The sequence below is a fragment of the Rhinatrema bivittatum genome, chromosome 13 (assembly GCF_901001135.1).
Source record: "Rhinatrema bivittatum chromosome 13, aRhiBiv1.1, whole genome shotgun sequence".
Taxonomy (NCBI): domain Eukaryota; kingdom Metazoa; phylum Chordata; class Amphibia; order Gymnophiona; family Rhinatrematidae; genus Rhinatrema; species Rhinatrema bivittatum.
Window position 1 is genome coordinate 6558739 of NC_042627.1, and position 26081 is coordinate 6584819.

General features: G+C 48.8%; 1 protein-coding gene across 1 annotated transcript; it reads right to left on the reverse strand.

Moving 5' to 3' along the window:
* Positions 1 to 1588: 1588 nt before the first annotated feature.
* Positions 1589 to 26081, reverse strand: PPP1CA (protein phosphatase 1 catalytic subunit alpha). Its single transcript, XM_029574815.1, has 7 exons — positions 25857 to 26081; positions 11610 to 11741; positions 10898 to 11128; positions 8955 to 9059; positions 6892 to 7115; positions 6123 to 6257; positions 1589 to 3702 (listed from the first exon to the last, which is right to left on the reverse strand). The coding sequence occupies exons 1-7, from the start codon at positions 25909 to 25911 to the stop codon at positions 3592 to 3594; spliced, it is 993 nt and encodes a 330-aa protein (XP_029430675.1). The 5' UTR covers positions 25912 to 26081; the 3' UTR covers positions 1589 to 3591.

Consider the following 26081-nt stretch of genomic DNA (forward strand, 5'->3'; position numbering starts at 1 on the left):
TATTTCTAATGGAAGAGGTTTGTGGGTGGTCTCTATCGAATGACTTATGAGGAGATGTTGAAGAATCTGAATATCTATACCCTGGAGGAGAAGGGGTGACATGATACAGACTCATTAGTGTAGCTGTGTTTAAAAAGGATTGGATAAGTTCTTGGAGGAGAAGTCCATTACCTGCTATTAAGGTCACTTAGAGAATAGCCACTGCCATTAGCAATGGTTACATGGAATAGACTTAGTTTTTGGGTACTTGCCAGGTTCTTATGGCCTGGATTGGCCACTGTTGGAAACAGGATGCTGGGCTTGATGGACCCTTGGTCTGACCCAGTAGGGCATTTTCTTATGTTCTTACAGCATCAACCTCTTTACTTTCTCCTTCTTTACTAGCACGAAGAAGCTTTTGTATTCCTGCTGAGGCTCTTGGTAGGCATTTAACCTATTTCCCTTCAAATGTGCCCCCAACTCAATGCTTTTGCTCCCAGTAATCCTGGCCGGCACAACCCCAGGCCCCAACAATTGTATATCCCTGCAACTTCCCCTTTATTTTTAGAACAGCAGTTCTCAACCTGGTAGGTGTGGAAAGATCAGGGTGTGCTGGAAAGCATGAGACAGCCTGTGTCACCCCCCCAAATCCTTCACTATCAGTTGTGGAGTGTAGCTCTGATCCTACAGAAACACAGCCAACAGCTGAAAGGTCTCTCTCGCTCTATAGCATAAGCTGCTGCTCCACACGAGGAAACATGGAAGGGGAGGCCGACCCTAGCCGTGCTCCTCGGAGCCGTTTAGGCATCATGAGAGAGAAACGAAGCCAGCCCTGGCGCATGAGCTCATCCTCTAGCTCTACCCAGAACTCAGTCCCACTTAGGAAAGGAGGAGGGACAGCGGGCAGCCTATCTACGCGTGCCCCCAGTTCTCCACCTCCTCCCCTGTGATCAGTGGCCCCGTTCTCCTCTCCCCAACCATCACAAGGACAGCCACAGTTCTCCAGCAGGGCTGTACCAGCAGCGCTTGTGCTTTTATCTCAGACCTGTGGCACAGCAGCTGACACAGGGAGGTGGGAGAAAACAAAGGTGGGACGAAGCCAGATGCATAAAGACTAAGGGGGGAGAGAAAATGGAAAGGCTACATGCTGCCATGGCCATGCTGCAGGCCCCCCAAAAACCAGGGCAACACCAAGCTGAAGCATGGTCACTGCATTGCAGAGGCCGAACGTCAGCCAGGTCCCTTTCTAGAGGGGAGGGAGGGGAATGAAGAGAGGAGGCAAGGTAAGAGGAAGGGGGCAGGGAGAGCATAAGGAAGCGCTAAGTGTGGCTGCCTAAGACTCCCCGGGCCGAGCGTTCAGTGCTCTGTACGATGTTACAGGCAGGCGCGGGGCCTCTCCCCTATTCCCCACCCCCTAGAGATCGCCATTTACAGGGATCCTCCACTGTCACCAACCCTCTTCCCCCCCTCAAGGTGCATTTCCCACAGCCCTCCTTTTTCTCTCTCCATCGAATTTGGGAGAAGGCAAGAGGAGGTCATCCTGTTTTTAAACTTTCCCACTCCCCCATATTAAAAATAAAAGCATTAAAATACAAAGAAAAGTCACAAGAAAATTCCTTGGTCTTTAATTAATTTAAAAAAACTCTCTCACAACAGCGCAGTCAGGGCGGTGGTGACAGAGGGACCAGCTCAGCCTTTGCTCTGAAATGCAGATCCCCCTTCTCGTGTGTGCGCAGTGGGGGGGAGGAAGGGCTGGAGAGAACAAGAGACCATGTCGGACCGAGAATGGATCCTCACTTAGACCTTAACCCAAACCTTGAAAATTAAAAATTAAAAAACACAAAACAAGAGAACCACAACTGCAAATGCCTAAACCTGAGATCATACCTAGCAAGGTTTAAATGCTTTGGGAATGTCACAACTTTCTGTAAATAAGACAGGGGCACAGCTCCCGATTGTGGACTTTTAATCACTTATAGTGGATAAGCTGGGCACATCCAAGCAGAGGGAAGTCCCATCCCCAAGTCACACATCAGCTTACAAACAACTGGGGAAAAATGAATGAAATGATTTGAAGGGGGGGGGGGGGCGGGTTTGCTGTGACTTGGGACGCGGCCATAGAAAACGATATCATCCCACCTGCAGGCAGAGTTTAAAGGGTACGAGCTTCCCGTCTCCTGCCCCCCCAGAACTTCCCCCTTTCACACATTCCCAGCTGACAGGGCGATAGCAGATCGCAGCATCCACTGCCTGGGACCCTGTGCGGCGCTGCCCCTCTCGCTTCCAGGGAAGGGGCCGGACGCAGAGTCACACGGTGCAGGTAATAAGCTCACAGCGTTCCCTAGGAAGGGGCTGAATCCACACCCAGCAGCCCCCCCCCCCCCCCCGTGCACTCAGAGCATCCACTGCCTGGGACCCTGTGCAGCGCTGCCCCTCTCACTCCCAGGGAAGGGGCCAGAGTCACACGGTGCAGGTAATAAGCTCACAGCGTTCCCTAGAAAGGGGCTGAATCTGCACCCAGCAGACACCCCCCCCCCCCCCCCCCGGTGCACTCTGAGCATCCACTGCCCCTCTCACTCCCAGGGAAGGGGCCAGAGTCACACGGTGCAGGTAATAAGCTCACAGCGTTCCCTAGAAAGGGGCTGAATCCGCACCCAGCAGACACCCCCCCCCCCCCCCCTGCAGTTTCAGAATTTGCCCTGTGATCTGCTCTCCTGCCTGCCCCGTCCTGGTGGGCGGCACCTGCCTGGGACCCTGTGCAGCCGCTCTGGCTTTTATGGACCTGGTGCTTTGAGACCGTTACCCTCCTTTCTATGGCATCACCCCCTCCAATAATATCAAAACCACTCCATTAAAAAAAAAAATCCTCTTTTGGTCTCTAAAACACAGAAAACTATCCGGCTGGAAGATCTGATGCTGCTTATAAACTCGTTACTGCGCAGGGACAGAGTTTTGCCCAAGTTTAAACTGTTTTTTCCATTAAAAAAAAAAAGCCCCAGGGAAATTGGTAGGAATAGTTTTGTGACATTCAAGCAAACAGCAACACACTAAAAAAATATCTGTATATTGTTTTTAAAGCAGCACATTGATCCGTTCTCGTGTAACATACACATGGGCAGGATGCAGGAGCTCCCCAGAGAGAGAGAGAGAGGCTGCAGCCAAAAGGAAGGCCTGTTCTGTCTCCTGTCGCTCTCGGCTGGAATGATTCATCTCTCATAACTAAACAATTAAAAACAAAAAAAATCCTAGAATTGTCTCAAGGAAGGGATTTCATAGACCCAGCCCTCTGATGCAAAGTGACAGAGCAGGAGTAGGGAGGGGATTATAACCTATAATCTAAAGGGAGCAGGCCCTCTCCTAAAACCAACTGGAGAAGGCACGGAGCAGGAAGGGGGGGGGAGAGGAGATGCCCAGGCTGTAAGATCAGTGGTGCCCCCTTACAGGGAGAGAGAGGGGGGTGTAAGGCAAGGCCGAGGCGACAGAAGAAAGAAACAGCTTGCCACTGAGCGGTCTGGAGCATTCGCCATCGCTCCCCACTTATTTTAAAAAAAGAAAAAAAAAAAAAAAAGAGGAAAAAAGGTTTTTTGTTTTGGGGTTTTTTTTTTTTTTAAATCACTTCTTGGCTTTGGCTGAATTGCGAGGAGGCGTTACCGGCCGCCCACCAGGGTTCAGGCCACTGAACTGTCCGTATTTGCCTTTACTTTTGTCTGCAGGTTTCAGGATCTGTGGAGGGAGAAGAACGAAGAGGAGACTTGGTTAGAGGGGAGAAAGGGGCACGGCTCCCAATTCACGACCACGCTTTTCAGAGAAGTCTTAAAATGGGCCCAATTTTCGCTCCTCCCCAAGGTTACAGATGGCATTGGATGGACTCGCTCCAGCCGCCAGCACCCAGACACCTTCGGGTGCTCCATTTAACCGTTGCTCGGCTCAGCAGCTGCACCCATAAATACATTGATCCGGCACTAACTCCAGGACAGGGCTTAGGCCGCATCACCGAACGCCTCCTGGTCCTGCCCCCGCGACACCCCCAACGTGTGCGGCTGATCTCAAGCTGCTACATTCATTATCCGGCTACAATTTAGCCAGGTTAGGTGCTCAAACCTTTATTTAGCCAGGTGACTTCCGAATTATCGGGCTAAATGCTGCTAAATATGGACCTCCTGATGAATAAATGCCAAGTTTCCAGATTGGGTTTTCTGTTTCCCCCGTTGCCTTTTTGTGCCCTGCTGCCCCCCTTACTACTTTTCTATTCGTCATTTTCCTGGGGCTACCAGATCCATGCAGGATTGTACAGACACAGAAAGGAGGAGTTTACTATCGAGTCAGGATAAAACCAAATACTTACTGTGCTGCTGAGATTCACCCCCCCTTTAAGCACCAAGACATGATCCCCAACTTAATACAGCAGCCTCACAACCAGAGACACAGATTTCACCGACATGAACATGTTTGTTTTTTTTAAACACACAAAAAGGCACACGGTCAGTAAATTTACTAACAGTTGCCACCCCTGGGAAAGTGGGAGGGGGGAGAGACACCAAGGCAGAAACCCCGGTCCTGGAGAGGGAATTTAGCACGAATGCAGGATGAAAGGGCCGCGCCACAATTTAAAATGAATAAAAATTCAGAGGATGCACTACTACCGATGGCGAGGGAGCAGAGGGGTGTGTGTGTGTGTTAGCCTAGAAAGTAGATCCACCACTTCTCTTCCGAGTTAAGAGGCAGAGCGGCCGGGGAGTTGTGCTCCAGTCCTTCCCCCCCTTCCGGGGAGGCGTCAGATCAGAGAAGAGCCGACTCTATAGAGAGCAGAAGGGTCGATACTGAAACAGACGCTGCAGATCAGAGACCAAGTGCACGAGAGGCCGAATAAGCGCAAGCCTGAAACTTCACCAATAGCACTGCCGCTCGTCAAGGCTTGGCTCACAAATTTCAAACCTGTGCTAAAATCAACCGCTGCGTGTGTGTTACACCCAGGTTTCAGTTTCTGGCAGGAGAGCCCACTTTTTTCCCCCGGGGCACAAGGAGGCAGCGTAGAGTCCGGCGGGTAAATCGGCTCTGGTTCCCCTGCAGGAAGGGTAGAGCGGCCGGCGGCACGGATCACTGCTCAGCCCTCAGAGGAAGCAGAACGGGGGGCGCGCGCTGGAACGGCTTTACTCCCAGAGGTGGCAGCAGCCACGCGGCCTTCGTTTTTGGGTAGTTTGCTGGCGCGACCCAGGAAGCCAGGAGGGAGAATGGTCAAGGCCGGAGAGCAGTCTCTGCAAACACGGGCAGCAGAATCCCGGGAGGGGCCCGCACGACCCCTTATCCTCTACAGACTGCACTGGCCGCAGAGTGAAGCCAGGATTAAATTCAAAACCCACGTGTGAACGAGCAGGCCCGGCCCCCCCCCAGTCTCTCACACGAGGCCCCTTCTTCCCCTCCCCATGCCTGACTTCTGCCAAACCGAGCTGCACAGGACTAAGAGCCTTCAGCATCCGGAACGAGGTTCCTCGCTTTCCAGAGAAAAGGCAAAAGCTCGGCTCTGCAGCCAGCTCATTAGGAATATCACAGCTTTTCCCCCACACTCGGCCCCTCCTGCCATAACCACACGTAACCCTGTTATTTATGCCTGTCCAAGTGTTAATTCCTGAATCCGCTTCGAGACCAAGCCTGGGAAAGGCAGAATATGAAACGTTTGTCTGCCCTGCTGCTTGTACAGATACGTGCGAGCGTGAGATCACGCCCAGCCCTGGCCTGCCCCTCCCCCCTCCTCCCCAGCACAGGGACGGCATTAGGGCAGTGTTTGGGGGCTGCTGCAGTAACAGCTCCGATTCAGGGCGAGCCCTACCGTCACCAACGGTGGAGATGCTGCCCCCTCTCGAGGCGCTGCTCCAAGGAATTTGGGAGAAATAGTTTCACCGCCACATTTTCGTCCTGATTTATTTTTTTTTTAACCCTACATGACCTGAGTAACGGCAGAGCCACGGCAGAAGATCAGGAGCGTGGATCCAGGAATAAGGAGCAGGAGAAAGTGGTGCAGTAAAAAGGGTGGGAGAGAGATGGAAATCCCAGGGACAACCCCCCTCCCTCCCCGCCGCTGGCTGCTCTAACCGGGCTCTCTCTCCCCCTCGCTTTCAGATCCGGGGGGAGAGGGACTCACTCACCTGGAAGGAACACATGAGGGTCTCGTCCACACTCATCATGGCTCCAGCATTGTCAAACTCGCCACAGTAATTGGGCGCCGAGAACAGAGTCACCAGCTGGCGCTTAGCGAAGAACTCATAACCGTCTTCCACCACCTGAGCAAGGCAGAGAGGCCCGGATTATTCCCAGGCAAGCACCCAGGACGCGTCACCATTTCTACCCACATCACCTGTGTACTTCTGTTATCCCGGGACAGGGTGTGATGTGGAGGGCAGCTGGGATTATTGAGGCTGGATAAAAAAAGATGACCACAGAGTACGGCCTTCAACCCCACAAGGACAGGGCTGTAAGGAGGATGGGCGAGGACAGCAGCAGGGGACACTCAGGTTGGACCTGAGAAAGAACGATCTAGCTGCAAAGGCCGACAGGCTCGAGGGGCGGGGGATCTTCCTTTTAACAGGAGGTCTGACTGGGTGAACCCTGGAGGCCCTTCCAGCTCCACCGCTTCTCTTTCCAGTCACATCTGTTTCTTTAATAAAGAGGAGCTCCTACAAGCCTGAGATCTTGGAGCGATGCATGAAGAGGGGGTGGGGTGGGCGTCTTAACACTGCCCTCCCCCCGCTCCCAGATCAGTCCACCCTGAGGCCGCCGGTGGATGAGATCAGGCAAGAGAGACGCAGGGCTCGCTACAGCCTCTCACACCTGGTACACGGCCGATAACATAAGACCCTGAGGAGGAAGGAAGGGGGAAAGATTTCTCTCCTACCCCTGGGCGGCTTTGCCTCTCACCTGGTGCGCCCGGCAGATGAGGTCCAGGTCGTGCTTGTGAAGGAACTTGGCCACCACCTCAGAACCGAAGGTGAAGGAGACGCCGCGGTCATTCTCGCCCCAGCCTTGCACGTCTTTGTCCGGGTCGGACCAGAGCAAGTCGCAGAGCAGACCCTGGTCGGGCACATCCGTGGGACGCATGATCCGACGGATCTGCTCCATCGACTGGAGGTCGGGCGATAGGCCTGGAGGCGAAAGGAAGAGGCAGACAGAGGAGGAGGTCAGAGGAAGGAAGGGACAGGCAGGCAAGGGTGGGTGGAGCGGGGGAGAGGTGCCTGCGTTACTGCACTACGTTTCCACTCGGCCAAATCCTAGGAGACATTTTCTCACCCACAGCCTCACCCCCTTAACCAAGGAGATTAGACGGGAAAGCCAAACACAGAACCGAGCCTTCGCCATCAGAATTTCAGAGGCAGTTCCCCCCCAGACATCAGACTGAGTGTGCCCAGCAGGAGGGACAGGGGGTATACAGGTAACAAGCGGTGCGGATAAAGAAGAGGGGACTGAGGAAACAAGTAAGAGGGATTAATTAAAAAAAAATAAAAATCCGGGGGCAGGGAGGCTTCATTCCCTCTTCTCAATTTCTTCACCTGCTCCTTGGATGCTCACCCTCTTCTTTGTGCCTGGGACAGCTTCTCCAGCCCTTGGCATGTACTAAATAATCTCTCTCTCATGTCCTTAAACAACCCAGATGGACACTTATCTGATGCTTGCACTTGGACCAAAGGGTGTACACACACATCTGCTTCTCACACTTCATAGAGCGTGAAGAAAGCGTGCGTACTCTCTCATGTGGGGTCTAGAAGGGTACGGGGGCCCACCATTCACGTATCTGCTTCTCACATTTCATAGAGCATGAAGAAAGCATGCGTACTCTCTCATGTGGGGTCTAGAAGGGTACGGGGGCCCACCATTCACATATCTGCTTCTCACATTTCATAGAGCATGAAGAAAGCGTGCGTACTCTCTCATGTGGGGTCTAGAAGGGTACGGGGGCCCACCATTCACCTATCTGCTTCTCACATTTCATAGAGCATGAAGAAAGCGTGCGTACTCTCTCATGTGGGGTCTAGAAGGGTACGGGGGCCCACCATTCACCTATCTGCTTCTCACATTTCATAGAGCATGAAGAAAGCGTGCGTACTCTCTCATGTGGGGTCTAGAAGGGTACGGGGGCCCACCATTCACCTATCTGCTTCTCACATTTCATAGAGCATGAAGAAAGCGTGCGTACTCTCTCATGTGGGGTCTAGAAGGGTACGGGGGCCCACCATTCACGTATCTGCTTCTCACATTTCATAGAGCATGAAGAAAGCGTGCGTACTCTCTCATGTGGGGTCTAGAAGGGTACGGGGGCCCACCATTCACCTATCTGCTTCTCACATTTCATAGAGCGTGAAGAAAGCGTGCGTACTCTCTCATGTGGGGTCTAGAAGGGTACGGGGGCCCACCATTCACGTATCTGCTTCTCACATTTCATAGAGCATGAAGAAAGCGTGCGTACTCTCTCATGTGGGGTCTAGAAGGGTACGGGGGCCCACCATTCACCTATCTGCTTCTCACATTTCATAGAGCGTGAAGAAAGCGTGTGTACTCTCTCATGTGGGTTCTAGAAGGGTACGGGGGCCCACCATTCACGTATCTGCTTCTCACATTTCATAGAGCATGAAGAAAGCGTGTGTACTCTCTCATGTGGGTTCTAGAAGGGTACGGGGGCTCACCATTCACGTATCTGCTTCTGCAGAAGGGAGCAATGGGGAGGGAGCTCTTGTACACCTCATGCAGCCAGGTGTGCACCCTCTTGTTCTTGGGCCAGACTGCACAGGTATCTCCTTGCTGCTCTGAGCAGATACTCATCTCCCACTCTTATGGGAGTTCCCCTGTGCCGGAAAACAGATCCCGATGTGAGACTTTAGGTATCCTGCACTCCTTCACGCTCCCACCCCTAGAGCTATATCAGTCAATACGCTTGCTCTTGGCAGAGACGCCTCCTTCAGGGATAAACCCGGTCACACCTCCCTTACCTCCATGACAGCAAAAGATTTTCTCATCCACAATGGCGGCAATAGGGAGACAGTTGAAGCAGTCTGTGAATGTCTTCCAGAGTTTGATGTTGTAGCGTCGTTTGCCTGCAGGAGATGGCAGAATAAGAACTATCACAAAAGCTGAGGGTTTCAGATGATCCCTTCAATGCCGACAGTCGCTGTGTAAGAACGAGTCCCTTTCAGTAATTGCCTATATGTGGCCTCAATAACCTCCAGCCCACATCTGCATAATTTGCTGGTTTAAATCGGATGCTTCTGAATGATGTTACTGTTAAGTAACCAATAAAAACAGCTCATGCTTTAAATCGTATGCGCACAGATTCTTCGGGCGTCTACGTGGGCTGCTGAGGCGCATGCACAGCCCTCACGCCCAGCTTTACTTGTATTCCGCGCCTACTAAGTCGTGAGCACATGTACGCGTGCAACATTATGCGCACAGCCTGTGAGCAGCGTTAAGCGCACAGTGCGCGCGCAGAGCAGACGCACTGCGTGTATCGAAGCCTACGTTGGGAAATGCAGGCAAAAAACGCGCGCAAGATGGCGCCGCTGCAGTCTACCTTGCGGTGTGCAGACCAAGCCTAAAGAGGGGTCTAGTCCACTGGAGGGCTGCTCAACTCACTCGGACGCCTACGTCCCCTTACCCAACGGGATTGGGAAGTCATTAGTATGGCGCGTCGAGCAAGGCGACCAGAGGAAGTCTTACCTCTGAATCGGGAGGAAATCCTCTTAAAAACTTACCTTGACTCAGTGCTTATCGGCTGAGAACTGAGATGGTCTCTGGCTAGGGGGAGAGGGCTTTAGCAGTCACCGCCGTACTGTGCTTCCTGCACCTGCTGCAGCAGCAAAGCCCACGTCGGAAACCAGCGACCGGACCAAGCCCTACCTCTGAGGGATCTCTGCATTCACCTCAGGAATTCTCAACTGGGGAAGGGGACCTTTAAGTATCACCACAGGAGAGTGGGGCTCAATCTTTTCTTCAATTTAAAAAGTAGAGTTTCTTATTCCAAAACGTAGAGCGATCCCCATAGGGAAAGCATGTCTGCATCTGCTGGAGACTGAGAAATACTGAAGGCCCAAGGTCACTGCAGGGGTGGTATCTAGGGTGACGTCAACTTTGAAACCCGACTGTCTCCGTCTGCTGGCAGACAACAATTGAGCAAAATCTGCTTAAAATACACCCAAAACTACTCAGATATGGTGTTAAGGAAATCTGCTCTGACATTATCAAACCAGGAAGAGCATTTAAAGGCGATCCTGTGATGTTCTATTATCTGTACATTTATGTAGGGGTAATCACTTTTTTTTTTTTTTGTTTTGGGCTGCCTCCTTTCCTCTTTGGGTTAAGATTCCATGAACCTTCATTCACTTTGGGGTCCTAGCCCCTGCCCCCTGCATTGCGTATCTTTCGGCTCCGGGGCACCCTTAAATCAGGCCGCAGAGATCCCCATTCCCCAGTGGAGGGAGTGGGACGTGAACACAAATAAGATGCTTTCCAATCTCTAATCATTTTCCTCCCATGTGGAATTATTTTTCACTACTTAAATGAATGCCAGGGATTTGCACCTGTGCGTTGGCCCAAAAGCTATTTCTCTATCAGAGAGAAGTAAAATACTCGCCCTGAAGTGCAGGCAGGACAACTACGGGGAAACCCAGAAGGGGGGCAAAGGAACCGCAATAATTTTGGAGTTTTAGAAATAAACGCATGAACACCTTACCTTTAGAATCACAGATAATACCGAACGAGGAGAATACTCTTACAGGGGGGAGCTGATATCCTATAAGAAACCCTCTCTCTCTAGGTTTATGGCCAGCGTGGCTACCGTAACAAAAGCCTGCCACAGGCACCTAGGCAGCCCCTGGCACTGGAAGTGCACTCTGTGCTCAGCTCCGTGCCTCGCAGCACCCCCCTCCCCAGCACTCACACTCATCGTAGAAGCCATAGATGCGGTTGATGCTGGCACACTCGTGGTTCCCCCGCAGCAGGAAGAAGTTCTCCGGGTACTTAATCTTGTAGGCGAGGAGGAGGCAGATGGTTTCCAACGACTGCTTCCCCCGATCCACGTAGTCTCCCAAGAAGAGGTAGTTGCTCTCCGGGGGGAAGCCGCCGTACTCAAAGAGACGCAGGAGGTCGTAGTACTGCCCGTGGATGTCACCTGCGGGGATTAAATCCAAAAACACCGTGTCAGGGAAGGGCAGCTGCAAATAAAAAAGGAGCAGACCTGTACTCGTTCTAGAGCATTAATGACGTCGTCGCGTTGTCATCAGAAAGCGGAGAATAATTCAGCCTCCCTCTGGTTAGCACATTACCTAAGCAAAACGCATAACATGCTTGCTGGGGCGGGCAGGGCGAGCGATAGCTGGAGGGCAGCGCTGCCAGAAAGCGAACGAGAGAATCGGGTTGAATTTTGAAGCTTCTGTTTATGCCCTGTGCACCCGCAGGTAGCTCTGTAACCCGGCAACGCTAGGAGCGGAGGCCAGACGGAGAAATGGCTCAGCTTAAAAAGGTTTCTGGTCCGTGATGCGGCGGCAGGGTCCAGGGGCCACAATACAAGGGACCAGGATTCTTAGCAGCGGAGTTACAAAAGCACGGACGGCCCCCGGCACCCCCTCTCCCCACCCGTTACCTGCACTCACCACAGATCTTCAGGGGGGCCTCCAGCTCCAGCAAAATGGGCTGACTCAGGAAGATCTCCCGCGATTTGAGGCAGAGGCCGCGGATCTCATTTTCCGTCAGCTGCACGTTCTTCCCGGGCCGCGATCCCTGGACTGGAGAGGACAGAAGAGAAAAGAAAAAAAAAATTTTTTACCCTGCCCAACCAGCACAGCGTCCAGCCCTGGCCGGCAGCCCAATCAGCTCCCTCTGACAGCATTCAGCGTCCGCATACATGGACTATCATCTCTGCCCTCCTCCTATGAAGTCATCCACCTCCCATCCATGCTTAGTGTCGCGCGTTACCTCTCACAATCAGTAGGATCCTCCGGTTTTTTGTCTTTAACTTATCTTTGGCCTGGCATTTCTGTCCTCTTCCTTTGGGCTTCCAGTTCAGGTCTGGGTAATGGCAGCACATCTGCTCTCCAAGCAGTCATTGCAGCAATGGGCTTAGTGCCAGGGGCCATGCACCAGGACTCCTTCCGGAGCCCTAAACGTTTTGGGCTCTAAATCCCACCGCTACAGGGCCCTGTGGCGCAGCGACTGGGGACCCCCCCCCCCCCGAGAACTGAACCCAGGTTCTCCGCACGGCAGCGCTCGCTGCTCAGCCAGTGGCCCATTCCTCCTCCGGGAGTTTGCTGGAGTCTCTGGCACCGCCAATCTGGACCTGAGCAGAGCTCTGGCAGCCCTAGAGAGGCAGGGGTGTCCTCTCCCTACAGCAGAAGAAAAGTCAGTTCTCAATCAGGTGCATTTCTTAGCGTTCGGACCGGTCAATCCCAACGGGGGTCATGCACCTCTGCCAGCAGACACGGAGCAAAGGCTGACGTCATGGCTATATGGTCCCGTCATCAGCCCGCCAGTATTCTCCGTCTCCAGCAGGTGGAGGGGGGACATGCATTTCTCTTCGGGACGAGGGATAAAATAAAGACTGGATCAACCAGTCCTGAAAACATGGAGCTAGTTGTCAACCCTGTCCCTAACTTAAGTGAGGCGAGTCCTGTACAGATTTCATGCGCTGCTTTACTGGGCCTGCGTACAACAGGATAAATGGCATGCTTGAATAAAACTTTCTGTTTACTCCGATCCACCCACTTGTTTTCATTGCCTACCGCCATCTTGGATCGGCTACCGGTTTGTTTTCTTGGACCTTACAACGGGATAAAGCCAGGCCTGGATGAGCAAGTAGTGAAAGAATGAGAGCCAGCTGGCCGCCAACAGCCCACGTTTGCATTGTGAGCTTTGGGGGTGGGGGGGGTGGGGAACACTGCTGGAAAACTAGCGGTCACCTGGGCGGCCCAGCAACTAAAATGTGGTACACGGGGCCCAGTATCGTCTCATGCTCAGGAGGGACTGCCCTAGGCAGCTCAGGCTTCTCCCCAAGTGACCGCTGGGCCACACAGAGAAGCCCCCCTGCCACTGGGGCCACATGGAGGACCAACACGAAAAAAGAAAAATAGATTAAAAAATACAGAACAAAATGCACCAGAGTGGGTGGGGAATTTAAACTACACAGAGGAAAAAAAATTTTGCCCTGGCTCTTATAACTAAGCTAGCATTTGAGTTTTCCAAGTCACCACCTCCCCAAACATTCAACCCTGCAACTTTCTCCAGTGTTCCCCCCTCAGTTCCCTTCTCCCCCTCTCATCGGGGAGAGTCTGAAGAGCACGGCGTCACCATTTCTTCACTAAAAGTTTCACATCGTTCCCCAGATACGGACAGACCCGGCCAGGGCAGCAGAAATCCGGGGCCAACGGCCATCATAAAAAAACTAATCTGGCTACCAGCGACCATCAAGCATCAGAGGCATTTCAGCCACTCTGACAGGGCTAACGTGGCAGCTCCTGTGCAGGCCAGCAGCCCTCGGAGCAGGAGGGGGAAGGATTTCAAAAACGGAGCAGTTACTCAAGCCCAAACACCACGGCACACACCTCTGATGTTCCACCCCGAAAACACGGGGTCTCCAACCACCCATTTCAAAGGTTAACTCCAAAACAAGCTGCAGCGCTACCTTATTAGCCAACATAATACCCTCGTGACTAGTTAGAGAGGTCTGTGCAGGATGCGCCAAGACTGCAGGTGGCCGGCTATACAATTACAGCTCGTATTACAATGCTGAGGGGAGGCTCCTGAATCTTACTCCAATTGCAAGATCTCACCTACAGCTCGTTTGTTGACCTTTATTTCTATGGATCCAATCAGACCAACAAGGCAACTGCACCAATCTATTCAAAACCTAACACGCCGCCCCACCGTACGTCTACAGGACTGTTTACTAAAGCTTTTCTCTCATTCTCTCTCAATCGGAAAAAAGCTTAAGCAAATCAAGCCCGTATTATAACACCTGAGCACACCTAACTGTATTCTAAAATTACCAAGAACACCCAACCAGATTATGTAACCTGCTGTCCTGTTTCCCAATACTAATGAGGGTATCCCATGTCCACAAGCTGCAGCGGCACTGGCACCTACCCTGCTCTAAGAGATCAGTCAGCAAAGTGCAGGGGTTTATGACATCACAGAACGGTGACATCACCTAGTGTGAGATATCCTCGAGGCTTAATCACGTCTCTTCATCGCTGTGAAGTTATTAGTGCAAGTAGTACAGGGGACTATTTCATATACGGTTTTAGCAAAGCGTGACTTTTTTTTTCCCTCACTTTGATTTGTGCAACATAAGCTTTTCTTATAACTGGCAAAGGCAGAACTTGTCTAAAAATATGACAAGCCGGAGGTTCAAGGCTCAGACGTGACAGGGCAGGGTTATGCTCCAAACCCAGGTGGGAGGGGAAGGTGCCTGCCTGCACATGAGCGATCCCTGCTAGCAGAAGAGCCGCACAGACATCTCTAGCACTCAGCCAGGGAATCTGAACAACTGGGGAGGTGCAAAATGCCTACTAAGATTGAGGATGTCACGTATGCAATTAGTGCTTTTTTACAGGGTCCTACATTTAAGTTTAAAGAATAAAGTGTAAGTTGCAACTGGCCCCTGGAAATGATCCTGGACTTACATTTACAACTAATGTGCCATTTGATTTAAACAAAATCCTAACTTTATTGCTCTCTATCAAATGCAAAACCATGTTTGAAATGAACACCCAGACCTCAGCACACCACACAATATTCAGCCAGAGGAGATTGCTGGAAACTGTAGGGTTATGTACTGCTCTTTCCAGATGAAAAGGGGTTTAATTTTTAACTTTGTCTTTCGTGCAGACTCAACTGAAATGTCCACATCACAAACACAAAATCTGTAAAAGGGGCTACATTTAGAAGAGGAAAACTGCTAAGCATTGCAGATTGGCAGTATATATATAAAATTAAAACGTAAACTATATATGTATGATGTTCAGTTTTGTATTAAAACATTTCAAAGCCCCCAGTGTAATATAAAATCCATGTCAACTACTAAGAAAGTTGTATATACAAATAAACATTATTTGAAATATCAGTGTGCTAATGCCAGAAGTCTAAAAAGCAAGATGGGAGAGTTAGAGTGCATAGCACTGAATGAAGAGGTAACCAATGGGACAGTGCTATATTAGGATATAAATTATATCACAATGATAGGGTGGATCAACTCTGTGAGGGGTGGCGCTTTGTTAGTGATGGCAGAGTCCAACAGGATAAAGATTCTACGGGAGGCTAAGTGCACAATCGAATCCTTATGGGTGGAAATTCCACGTGTGATGGGAGAAAAGTATAGCAGTGGGAGTATAGTGAATGCCAACATGAACAGTGAAACGTTAACTGAAATTAGGGAAGCTAACAAATATGGTAGCACAGAAATAATGGGAGATTTCAGTTACCCCAATATTGACTGGGTAAGTGTCACATCAGGACATGTTGGGGAGGTAGTTTCTAGATGAAATAAACGTCCGCTTCATGGAGCAGCTGGTCTGGGAACTGACAAGGGGGGGAACCATTTTAGACCTTCTTCTTAGTGGAAAGCAGGATTTGGTGTGAGGGGGTAATGGTAGTGGGAGCCACTCAGCAACAGTGACCATGATGCGATCAAATGTGAGTTATCAACTGAAGGGATGACATTAAGCAAATCTATTGCTCTAGCATTTAACGTTCAAAAGGGAGATTGATAATATGAGGAAAATACCCAGACCTGATGTATTCCATGCATTAAAAAAAGCGGAAGGCCAAACGACTGTCAGCATGGTTAGATGGTGAGGTGAAGTGAAGTGGAGGACAAGATGGCCGCTGACTGATCCACACGCTGAGAAGGGTCCTCTCTCAGGTCTGCCTGAAATTGTTTTCTTTATTTTGGATTATGCCACATACCAAAAGAAAAGCTTGGCTGAGGGAAATTTCACGCTCTTCCCCCATGCCTGAGCGTCTACAACCACAGACAGATCTTTTTCACCGCACCTCTACCTTTGACGCCGGAGGGGAAAGCCGCTGTGCGGGCCGAAGTGGAGCGCTCGTCAACGGCACTGGCTGAGGTGATATCATTAGGCCCCGGTGAACCGAACGTACCTCCGCTTCCAGCAACACTTATCTGAGGAATGGACTTACAACTACAGCCCCAAGGGGGGAAACCATTGCAGGTTTTCCTCTGGAGAATCCGTGTGCAACGGCTTCCAGGGGCCCAGTTCGAGAAATGCCGCTTGAAGGTTTTGGAATCGGAGGCAGTACCACAGGAGAAGGAGCTGAGAAACACCAGGTACTTCCTTTACCTTTTTCAATGATTGAAAAACCTAATGAGATTACACTAGAGAACGTATGGACTGTGCTGATAGCCATGGATAAAGCTGTGTCATCCTTAATGGCAGTAATGATGGAAAATAATCAACGAGTACAAGCAACAGATAATAAAGTTGAACGGTTAAATGTTAAACTAGTGGAATTAGAAACAAAGGTTAATAAAATGGAGCTGACTCAACAAAAGCTGATTCAACCAGATCTTACTGAGGCTAAGAAAATGGAAAATTCCATTTGACGTTGTAATTTAAGGATTCTGAATTTTCCTTACATTAAATTGATTCCACCTAAGGAGGTATTTAAAAGCTACCTTCTACAAATTCTTAAATATCCAACTGAAGCGGTCCCTATGATATCCAAAGCTATTTTCCTATTTAAATCGGAGGAAGAAGTGCCAAAGAATGTGAAGTTTCATCAGCTGTAAATATATCTGAGTTGCTGGAAATGTCACAAGAGACACCTATACAAAATAGAGCAACCTTGCTAGTTACATTTGTATTTGCGACAGAGAGAAATTCAGTGTTAAGACTTTTTCTACGGAACCGTCTTACATTGTTTCATGGGCAAAAGATAAGGGTGTCCCAGACATCACCAGAGTGACACAAGAATGAAGAAAAAAAATGTCTTTCCATGAAAATGGAATCCGTGAATAAAGGAGCAAAATTTGATTTAATATTTCCATGTAAATGTTTGCTTAGGTACCAAAATGTCTAATATATGTTTTTTTAACCTATTCAATTACGGGAATTCCTGGACTCTCATCCTTAAAGAACCTTGGTCTGGTATATAACGTATGCGGGGGGTGAAGATCAGAGTAATTGTTTTACATTTCCTGAATAGCGCTTGTCCTCCTAGATTACCTGTTATTGTTACAAGACAGAAATATGGTGAGATTCCTGTGTTTAATTATGTTAAGATACTACTTTTGTCTTAATGCTGGAACAAGTTCTGCTTGTGAGTTAAATGAAAATGCAATAAATTAAAAAATTAAAAAAAAAAAAAGGTGAGGTGAAAAGAGGCTATTTTAGCCAAAAGAGATTTTAAAAAATTGGAAAAAAGGATCCAACTGAAGAAAACAGGAAAAAGTATGAGCAGTGGTAAAACATTAATAAAGCAGGCTATAGAGGCAAAAGCTCATAATCAAAAGTTTTTAAAATATATCCGCAGCAGGAATCTGTAAGAGTGACTGAGGGATTAAAGGGGCACATAGGAAAAATAAGGCCATAGCAGAAAGACTAAATTAATTCTTCCCTTTGGTGTTTACTGAAGAGGATTATTGGGCGATACTTGTGCTGGAAACTGTATTTAATAGAGATGATTCAGAACAAAGAAATCACGTTGAGTGTGGATGATGTAATAGGGCAGATAAAACTACAGAGCAGCAAATTGCCTGGACCAGATGGTTTACTCCCCAGATTCTGAAAGAACTCACAAACAAAACTGTAGCTCTATTATTAGTAATTTGTGACCTAGCATTAAAATTGTCTAGTGCACCTGAAGATGGAGGACTGCCAATGTAACACCAATCTTTAAAAAGGGCTCCAGAAAACTACAGACCAGTGAGCCTGACTTCAGTGCTGGGAAAAATCGTAGTAACCATTCTAAACAACAAATCACAGAACATATAGAAAGACAAGGTTTAATGGGACACAGCCAGCTTGGATTTATAAGGGCAAGGCTTGCCTCACTAATCTGCTACTTTTTTTCTTCTTTTCTTTAGAAGGGGTTAACAAAACATGGCTAATGGAGATCCAGTGGATATAGTGTATTTGGATTTTTAGAAGGTGTTTGACAAAGTCTCTCAAGAGAGACTCCTCAGAAAAATTTAAAAAGTCATAGGATGGAACCTGAGGGGGGGGAGGGGGTGGCAGCACTGCTCTGACGCTGTCCGTTTCCTAACTGTGATTGTTTCTTCAGGCTGTGAGAGCCGCTGAATTACGCCCCCGAAAAGGAAAGGTCGGGTCCGTGTTTATCCTGCAGCACCATCCATTGCAACCGGACAGCGTATGATAACGGAGTTGGCTGCAAACTATTCAAGAGTGGAGGTGACGCGCTCCGTAGAGGTGGCCACGGGAGGAGCCGTGGTAGACCCTGGAGAAACCAGCTGGAGCCCTCCAGATTCCAGGACACCCTCCAGTGCCGGTCCCCAGAGACTCCTCGAGTCCAGCGAGTGCTGTAATCTGTCCCGGCAGGGTCGTTGGGATGCAGCTGAGGGGACAGGAGAAGGGATGGCAGGGCTGCCGACGGCAAATTTAAACTTGCACTTTGTTTCCTCTTTGAATGCCTTCAAGGGCGAAGACTTCTTTAAGCTTGAGCCTGAAGCAGGAGTGCCTTATTCCCTAAACCTGAGGTTGGGTCCATGGACGCTCTCTGGGAGCTGATGACCAGAATGGGGATGGCATTATTTAAATTTGCACAACAGCAGGCAAATGTGTCCTCAAAAATTGGAAGTTTTACACATGAATATAATGCAAAATACTTGGAAAACAAGTAAAGAAGTCTCAAGATGTGCAAGCAGCTTTGATGAAAGACCGTATCGCCACGAATAGGAAACTGGAACAGCTGGAAAATAAATCAAGGAATTTAAACCTTAGGTTTATAAATTTCCCAAAAGTTTGGGCGAACAACCGGGAACAACTTTGAGGAAATACATGGTGGATATTCTAAAGATAGCTCCTGAGAAGATTCCCACTTTGAATAAAAAGTGTATTTCATGCCCCGTGCAAGGCCTAGAGGAGAAGAAGCTGCTCCAGTACTTGATCTGGCAAATTTAACAACTTTTCTAGAGACTTCAACTTATTTAGCACTTTTATATACCGATATTCAAGTAACAAAGTTACCAATCATTTCGGTTTACATTCCAACAATAACCATGACATGAGAATGCCTTACATTGACCCAGGATAAACAAACTTGGGTACAAAGAACTTCTGAAATAAGAGAGAGGACACTCACCCCACTTGGAAACCCACTTCCTTTTACCCCAACAGGATCGGGAGCGACGTCGGTACAGTGCGCCGAGCAAAGAGACTAGAGGACGTCTTCACGAAATCCTTCCAAACTTTTTTTTTGGGGGGTTTTTTTTTTTTAACACTTACCTGGGCTCAGCGCTTACTGGCAGAGTACAGAGACGGTCTTTGGCTGCGGGGGGAGAAGGCTTTGACTGTCACCGCCGCACTCAAGCTTCCTGCGCCCACTGCCGTTCAGCTGATTAAGCAGCAAAGTCCACACCGGGAACCGGTTACCGGACCAAGGCCCACCTCTGAGGGATCTCGGAAATCACCTCAGGAATTCTCAGCTGGGGGAGGGACCTTTAGGTATCACTGCAAGAGAGCGGGGCTCAATTTTCCTTCAATTTAGAAAGTAGAATTTCTCCTTCTAAAAAGTACAACAATCTCCATAGGGAGAGCTACGTCCACCATCTGCTGGAGACGGAGAATACTGGATGGCTGAGGTCTCTACAGTGGTGTATGTAGGGCAATATCGGGTTTGAAATCTGTCTGCATCTGCTGGCAGGGGAGCATAACCCATTGGCTCTGAATCCATCTGGCCACATGCTAGGAAATGATGTCATAATACCTTTAACATTACATGGTGAGATTGCACTATGAGCATTGTGTGCAATTCTGGTTGTCACATCTCAAAAAAAAAAAAAAAAAAAAAAAAAAAAAGATATAGCTAAACTGGAAAAGGTACAGAGAAGGGCAACCAAAATGATAAAGGGGATGGAACGATCCCTAAGAGGAAAGGCTGAAGAGGTTAGGGCTGTTTAGCTTGGAGAAGAGACAGCTGAGGGGGCATATAATTGAGGACTATAAAATCATGAAAGGAATAAAACAGGTAAATGTGAATCGGTTATTTACTCTTTCAAATAATACAAAACTAGGCGACACTCCATGAAGTTAGTAAGTAGCACATTTAAAACAAGTTGGAGAAAATTCTCTCACACAATGCACCATTAAGCTCTGAATTCATTGCTGGAGGATGTGGTAAAGGCTTTAGCATAGCTGGGTTTTAAAAAAAAAGTTTGGACAAATTCTTGGAGGAGAAATCAATAAACTGTTAGTAACCAGACAGACTTGGGAAAAGTTACTACTTATCCCTGGGCATGAGCAGTATGGGATCCAGCTACTTTTTGGGAGCCTACCGTGTATTTGTGACCTGGATTGGCCACTGTTGGATTGATGGACCTTCAGCCTGACTCTGTATGGCAATTGTTATATTTGTTTGTTCTTTTTTGCCCCATCTGTCTTTTAATAAAAAGATAAAAAGCTTTGATTTGTATGGGTAAGATGTCATAGGCTCCAATGGCAGGGCCACAGCACAGAATATGCATGTCTTGATGATGTCATCATTCTGTGACACATTCAGTATCTGGTATAAGTTCCTGGTGATTTCCGACCGGTCTCAGACAGCAGAACCACTGCTGCTTGTGGACATGGGGCACTAAAATCAGCGTACAGCACAGACCTGGGAGGGAAAAACAACTGCCCTAAAACTAAGGTGCTGTATAAAAACCTTCAAAACCATGCCGAAAATATTTCCTTTTAAACAGGCTAACACTTGATTCCATCCAGCTAGTACAGGCTCCTGCGAGGCAGTATCTGTTCAAAGGTATTTGTTTTGCTATGCGTTTCTTAGATGTTTTGTTTTATGGTGTTTTTGAACCTCTGTGTATGCTCTTAATTGTACGTCACTCAGTACATTTTAAATAAAGCTTATTCCAATTCCTGTAAGAGTCTGCTTTTTCACGCTTTGAGATGTTTACGCTTGAACTTCATGCTGTACTTTGTAATGATGTTACCAGATGAAGCTGAAAGCAAAGACGAGCCTCTGGGCCTGACCTGCAAGGTGATTAATCCAGTAAATGTTGACCTGTTTGTTTCCAGGGCCTCTTACTTGGCAGGCTGTAAAACAATAATGCACCGGAGCAACACTTCATGGGACAGACAAATATTCTTATCCTTTTCACAGACAGAGAGAAGCTCCACGGCCTTAGTATTTGTCCATTTGCATCGCTCGGGAATTCTGCAGTGTAGAGGCCCCTGTTCCTTAGTGCCTTCTCCCCTGTACTCTTCCAAAGCCGGTCGTTCACCGCGGTTGTGGCTGCATCATCTCCCCTCCCTAGAAATCTCTTCCGGAACCTAAAACGCGATGCCTACAGCAGCCACAGACACAGCAGCCCCGGCCCGAGCAGACGGGAGAAAGAAGAGCTGGAGTGTTGAAGAGGAGTAAACTAAAACTGATAAAATTTTAAAAGTTCAATGACAAAGAGAGCAAAATAAGCAGCAGATAAAAGCTAAGGAAATAGTTGTTCCTCTCTCCTAAACATTTTGGCCAGCACCTCCATTTTCTAAATTTGTTTTCCACCCAGGCCTGGTGTAAAGGGATCACTTACAGCTGTAATCCCAGTCTAGCTACCAATCAAACACAGAGCCAGCCATCAGCTTTGGAAAGTCAAATAATCTTATAATCTACCAGTTTTTAACCAAAAAAAAGAGAACTTTGTATTACTACTTTGGAAGTCAAATACATCATTTGAGTCTTGTAATTTTTCCAACTTCCAAAAACAAGAGAGTTTTAAAGGAAGCTTTGCATCAGAGGTCTCCAGTGCATCCCTCTTGGACGTTGCACTGATCACCAACACCACTGGCCTTCTCCATTGCTCCCATTCATACATAATTCCTGAGATATTAGTATTCAAAGTTTCTGAAAACCCTGTGAATCGAAGTGAATTGGGCACGGCTCTGTTGATCATACATGTAGCGTAAAGCATGAATACAGGATGGACAGCCGAAGAGCGAATCTGCAGGCATCACACACAAAAACATGCCATACTGGGTCAGACCAAGGGTCCATCAAGCCCAGCATCCTGTTTCCAACAGAGGCCAATCCAGGCCATAAGAACCTGGCAAGTACCCAAAAACTAAGTCTATTCCATGTTACTGTTGCTATTAATAGCAGTGGCTATTTTCTAAGTCAACTTAATTAATAGCAGGTAATGGACTTCTCCTCCAAGAACTTATCCAATCCTTTTTTAAACCCAGCTACACTAACTGCACTAACCACATCCTCTGGCAACAAATTCCAGAGTTTAATTGTGCGTTGAGTGAAAAAGAACTTTCGCAGATTAGTTTTAAATGTGCCACATGCTAACTTCATGGAGTGCCCCCGATACATAAAGCATGAAGACAGCATGGACAGCTGAAGCGGGGACTCAGGTAGGATGACTTTTAAAACAGAGTGCGATTACAATAGTGAATACTAAGGGCCCTCCAGACCATCAATGAACAGTTTAGGGAAGCTGATAGATGAAGGCAGAGAGAATGAAACCAAATCATGTTTGTGGAGAAATCTGCAAAGGCGAGAAACCTGCAAAGGAACCAGATATATTGGTTGTGGTGCTGGTTTAGTTCCCTCTGCCTTCATCTGTCACCTTCTCAGCTATTTACAATATTAATGTAAGAACATCCAGGCCTGGAGGCCCTAATGACAGATGCTGGCCTGAATATCGTCAGCATGAGAGACGTGTGCGGGGCACAGCCACACAAAGAAGAGCAGGGAGAGGATCAATACTATGTGAAGGATTACAAAACGTTTTGGTTTTTTTTAAGAAGTCAGGCAGGCACCAGAGATGGGAAGGGTTCTTTTTCCACTGGTGTGATCTACGCATGAACAGCACAGGTAGACCTTTCGGATGCAGGGTTAACCGAGGCCATCCACACATTACAGCAACCAAGCAGGAAGCGCTGCTGGTGGGAGATTTCCATATGCCTGATGTAGTCTGGGACACCTCGGGCGGGCAGCAAAGAGCAGGGCAGATCCCGAGCTCCAACCTGGGGATGTCCCAAACCAACCAACAGCCCTCACACCCACGAGGATTTGGTACACATGAAGGTGCTGCTGGATCCAGATGTCCGCTTCAATATAAACACTGCAGATTTTGCCCACACCGAAAAGATAAAGGGCCATGGAGCGCGGGACTGCCAACTTCTTAAAAACAAAACACCCCTGGCATGGGAAGCAGGGAGCGGACAGAACCAACCGGCGAACTAAGGATTTCAACTGAATGGAGGTTTCAAAAAGCCATTTTAAAAAATTGGTCTAAGAAAACATCTTTTAAGGAAGATTTCCATATGCCTGATGTAGTCTGGGACACCTCGGGACACTAAGACGTTTTTAACAAAATTTCAAATGGTTCTGTTTTCATCTCCTGGGATAGCTCTACAGATAAGTACTCCAACTGGAAAATTCAAAATCTATCTGCTCTATAACAATCTGCAAAAAAAAGCCTGACAAAATAAGGAATAAATGATTTTAAAAATGCTGTAACATATCAGTTTATGTGCACCCTAGTCGCTTCTGTGCTAAGCCCCCAACTGTTTGATCTCATTATTGGAGAAATTGCTTACCTGATAATTTTGTTTACTTTAGTGTAGACAGATGGACTCAGGACCAATGGGTCGAGTGTGCTCCTGATAGCAGTGGGCAGTTTATTATACAAAAATATTGAGCAGGTGGGTTAGTTGGATTCTTCAGGATAAAAAAAAAAAAAAAGCCACAAATCTCTACCATGCAAAGTCCACTATAGTCCCAAAGGATTAAATAGCATCCAAAAAAAGTCACCAATTCTTACCTCCTGGGTCTGAAAGGCACCAATAACATTTTTTCTCACTGCTAGCCCTGTCCAGCAGCCTGCACACCCCTCCACACATTGCCACTGGGAACCGAACATTACTGAGCAGCCAGCGAGAAAAAGGGAAGTTACCTGTTCCTGGGGCACACAGCGCTATGATAGTGCTTTGGATAAGCTAGGCCAAAAACGCAGCTTCAACTAGAATTAAAGTGCAAGGCACAATCATCGCACGGGCCTTATCCTGCAAAAGTCAGAAATGTGCCCACAGTTCTGCAGAGGAGTAAATCTCACTGAGCAAGTCCCAGTATCTAATGCTCCATGAAAAGAAAGCCACAGGCTAGATGTCATCCAATATTCCACCACATGCACTGCTCAAGAACTCTACAGGCTAGAGACAAAGTCCTAGGACACGGCTTCTAGTCCTTCCCAGCTCTCCATGTGCCTCAGTCCTAATCCCAGCTCTGTCATAGACTCTCTCTAGTGCAGTTCTAGTAGCTAGAATGGTCCTGGAGGAAACTGGAGTTTTAGTAGGTTTGATATCATCTTTAAAAGGACCAACAAGAAAGATGTTGTAGTACTTCAGGTTCTGAGAGCTCATAGGCCCTTTCTTGGAGTGGCTCTGGGTGATCCCAGGCAGCAAGTTGCATGCTCTCTCTGCCTCATTCTTCCTCTTCTGCTATTAACTGCATCAGTAGCATGGGATCTTCTTGGTGTTTGGGTACTTGCCAGGTTTAGCCTCTGTTGGAGACAGGATGCTGGGCTTGATGGACCCTTGGTCTGACCCAACATGGCAATTTCTTATGTTCAGTAGCAATCAGGCAACAATAACTTCATTCACCCCTCATCACTGGGAACTGCACTGTCCTGTGCAGGGCTATGTATCTCCATTTATAAACATTAAACAAAAAATGGGTTAAGTTTTATTTACAATATATTACTATTTATTTCCACAGTTTGGATCCTGGCAGCTGTTTAGCATTGCCAGCTCTCTGCACAGCAGTGCTTCAGGCCCAAGTCACATCAGCCCACCCCAGGGAAGGAAGAGCGGGGTAGGGGATGCCAAACCCTCAGGCTCAGCCCACCCCAAGGGGATAGAGAGAGGACCGCACCAACCCCCCAGGCTCAGCCCACCCCAAGGGGGATAGAGAGGGGACCGCACCAAACCCCAGGGCTTTTATGTTCTCACAGCAGAAACCTAAATGACTCAGTTGGAGTTGGGGAGGGGCTGCACAGAGAGTTCCCTCAACTCAAAGCAGAAATACTACGATCTCTAAAATAATTCTCTCCTAAGGTACCCAGCGACTCCCGGCAGACAGAAAGGAAGCCTTCAGCCAGGCGGAAGACACAATTTCCTAAGAGCGGCAGCTCCCGGGGAGTCTCCTCCCAGCCGGGCTTTGTCTGGACAGGCAGGGAGCGGAGCCTTCCCGGCCGGAGAGTTTCGGTTTGGGAAGCGAGGCGGGGAGTTTCTGTGCCCGGTGCGCGCCGTCTCCAGGGCAGGGACACAAAAAGCCTCACCGGGGCTTGAAAAGCCAACGCAAGCCGCGCAATTAGCAGCGGGGCGAGTCCCGAGGGCGCAGCCGGACAAAAGCGGGGACCCGGGGCGGGGGCTGCGGCCGCTGGGGGGGGGGGGGGGGGGATTCCGGTTTGTAGTTTTGTTTTTTTTTACTTAAGTCTTTTAACTCCTCCCCTCACTTCCTGGTTCTTTCTCCAGTTTACTTTTCTCGAGTAACAGGAGGATAAATCCATTAAAAAAAATTACCTCCCCCCTCCCCAATACGTTTCCAAAGAACTTAGTAAGAGAGGGGGAGCGAAGGGCAGGATCTTGGCCGGGTCCCCGGGACGGCAGGGAAAGGAGCCGGGCTCCAGTTGCAGGGGCCCGCGTTACCTTCCAGCAGCCTCCCGATGATGGAGTCGATGTTCAGCTTTTCGCTCTCGCCCATGGTCAGGGGGCTGCGCTCGTCGGTGGCCCCGGATGACGCTGGATCCTCGTCGGCCCCCCACTTCCTGGGACTGCAAGTGATCGCGGAAGGGCTGGCGCGAAGCTTCCCGGCGGGGCCTGCCCCTCCCAGCTCTGCTTGTGCAGACAGGCGAGGGAGGGAGGGGGAGGGGA

Bases quoted from the DNA above. Each gene is read 5' to 3' on its own strand.
- PPP1CA (XM_029574815.1), bottom strand. From the start codon at position 25,911: ATGGGCGAGAGCGAAAAGCTGAACATCGACTCCATCATCGGGAGGCTG. The intron at 11,742-25,856 runs GTAACGCGGGCC...TGTCCTCTCCAG, and splicing joins CATCGGGAGGCTGCTGGAAG to TCCAGGGATCGCGGCCCGGG. The intron at 11,129-11,609 runs GTGAGTGCAGGT...TAATCCCCGCAG, and splicing joins GGCCCCCCTGAAGATCTGTG to GTGACATCCACGGGCAGTAC.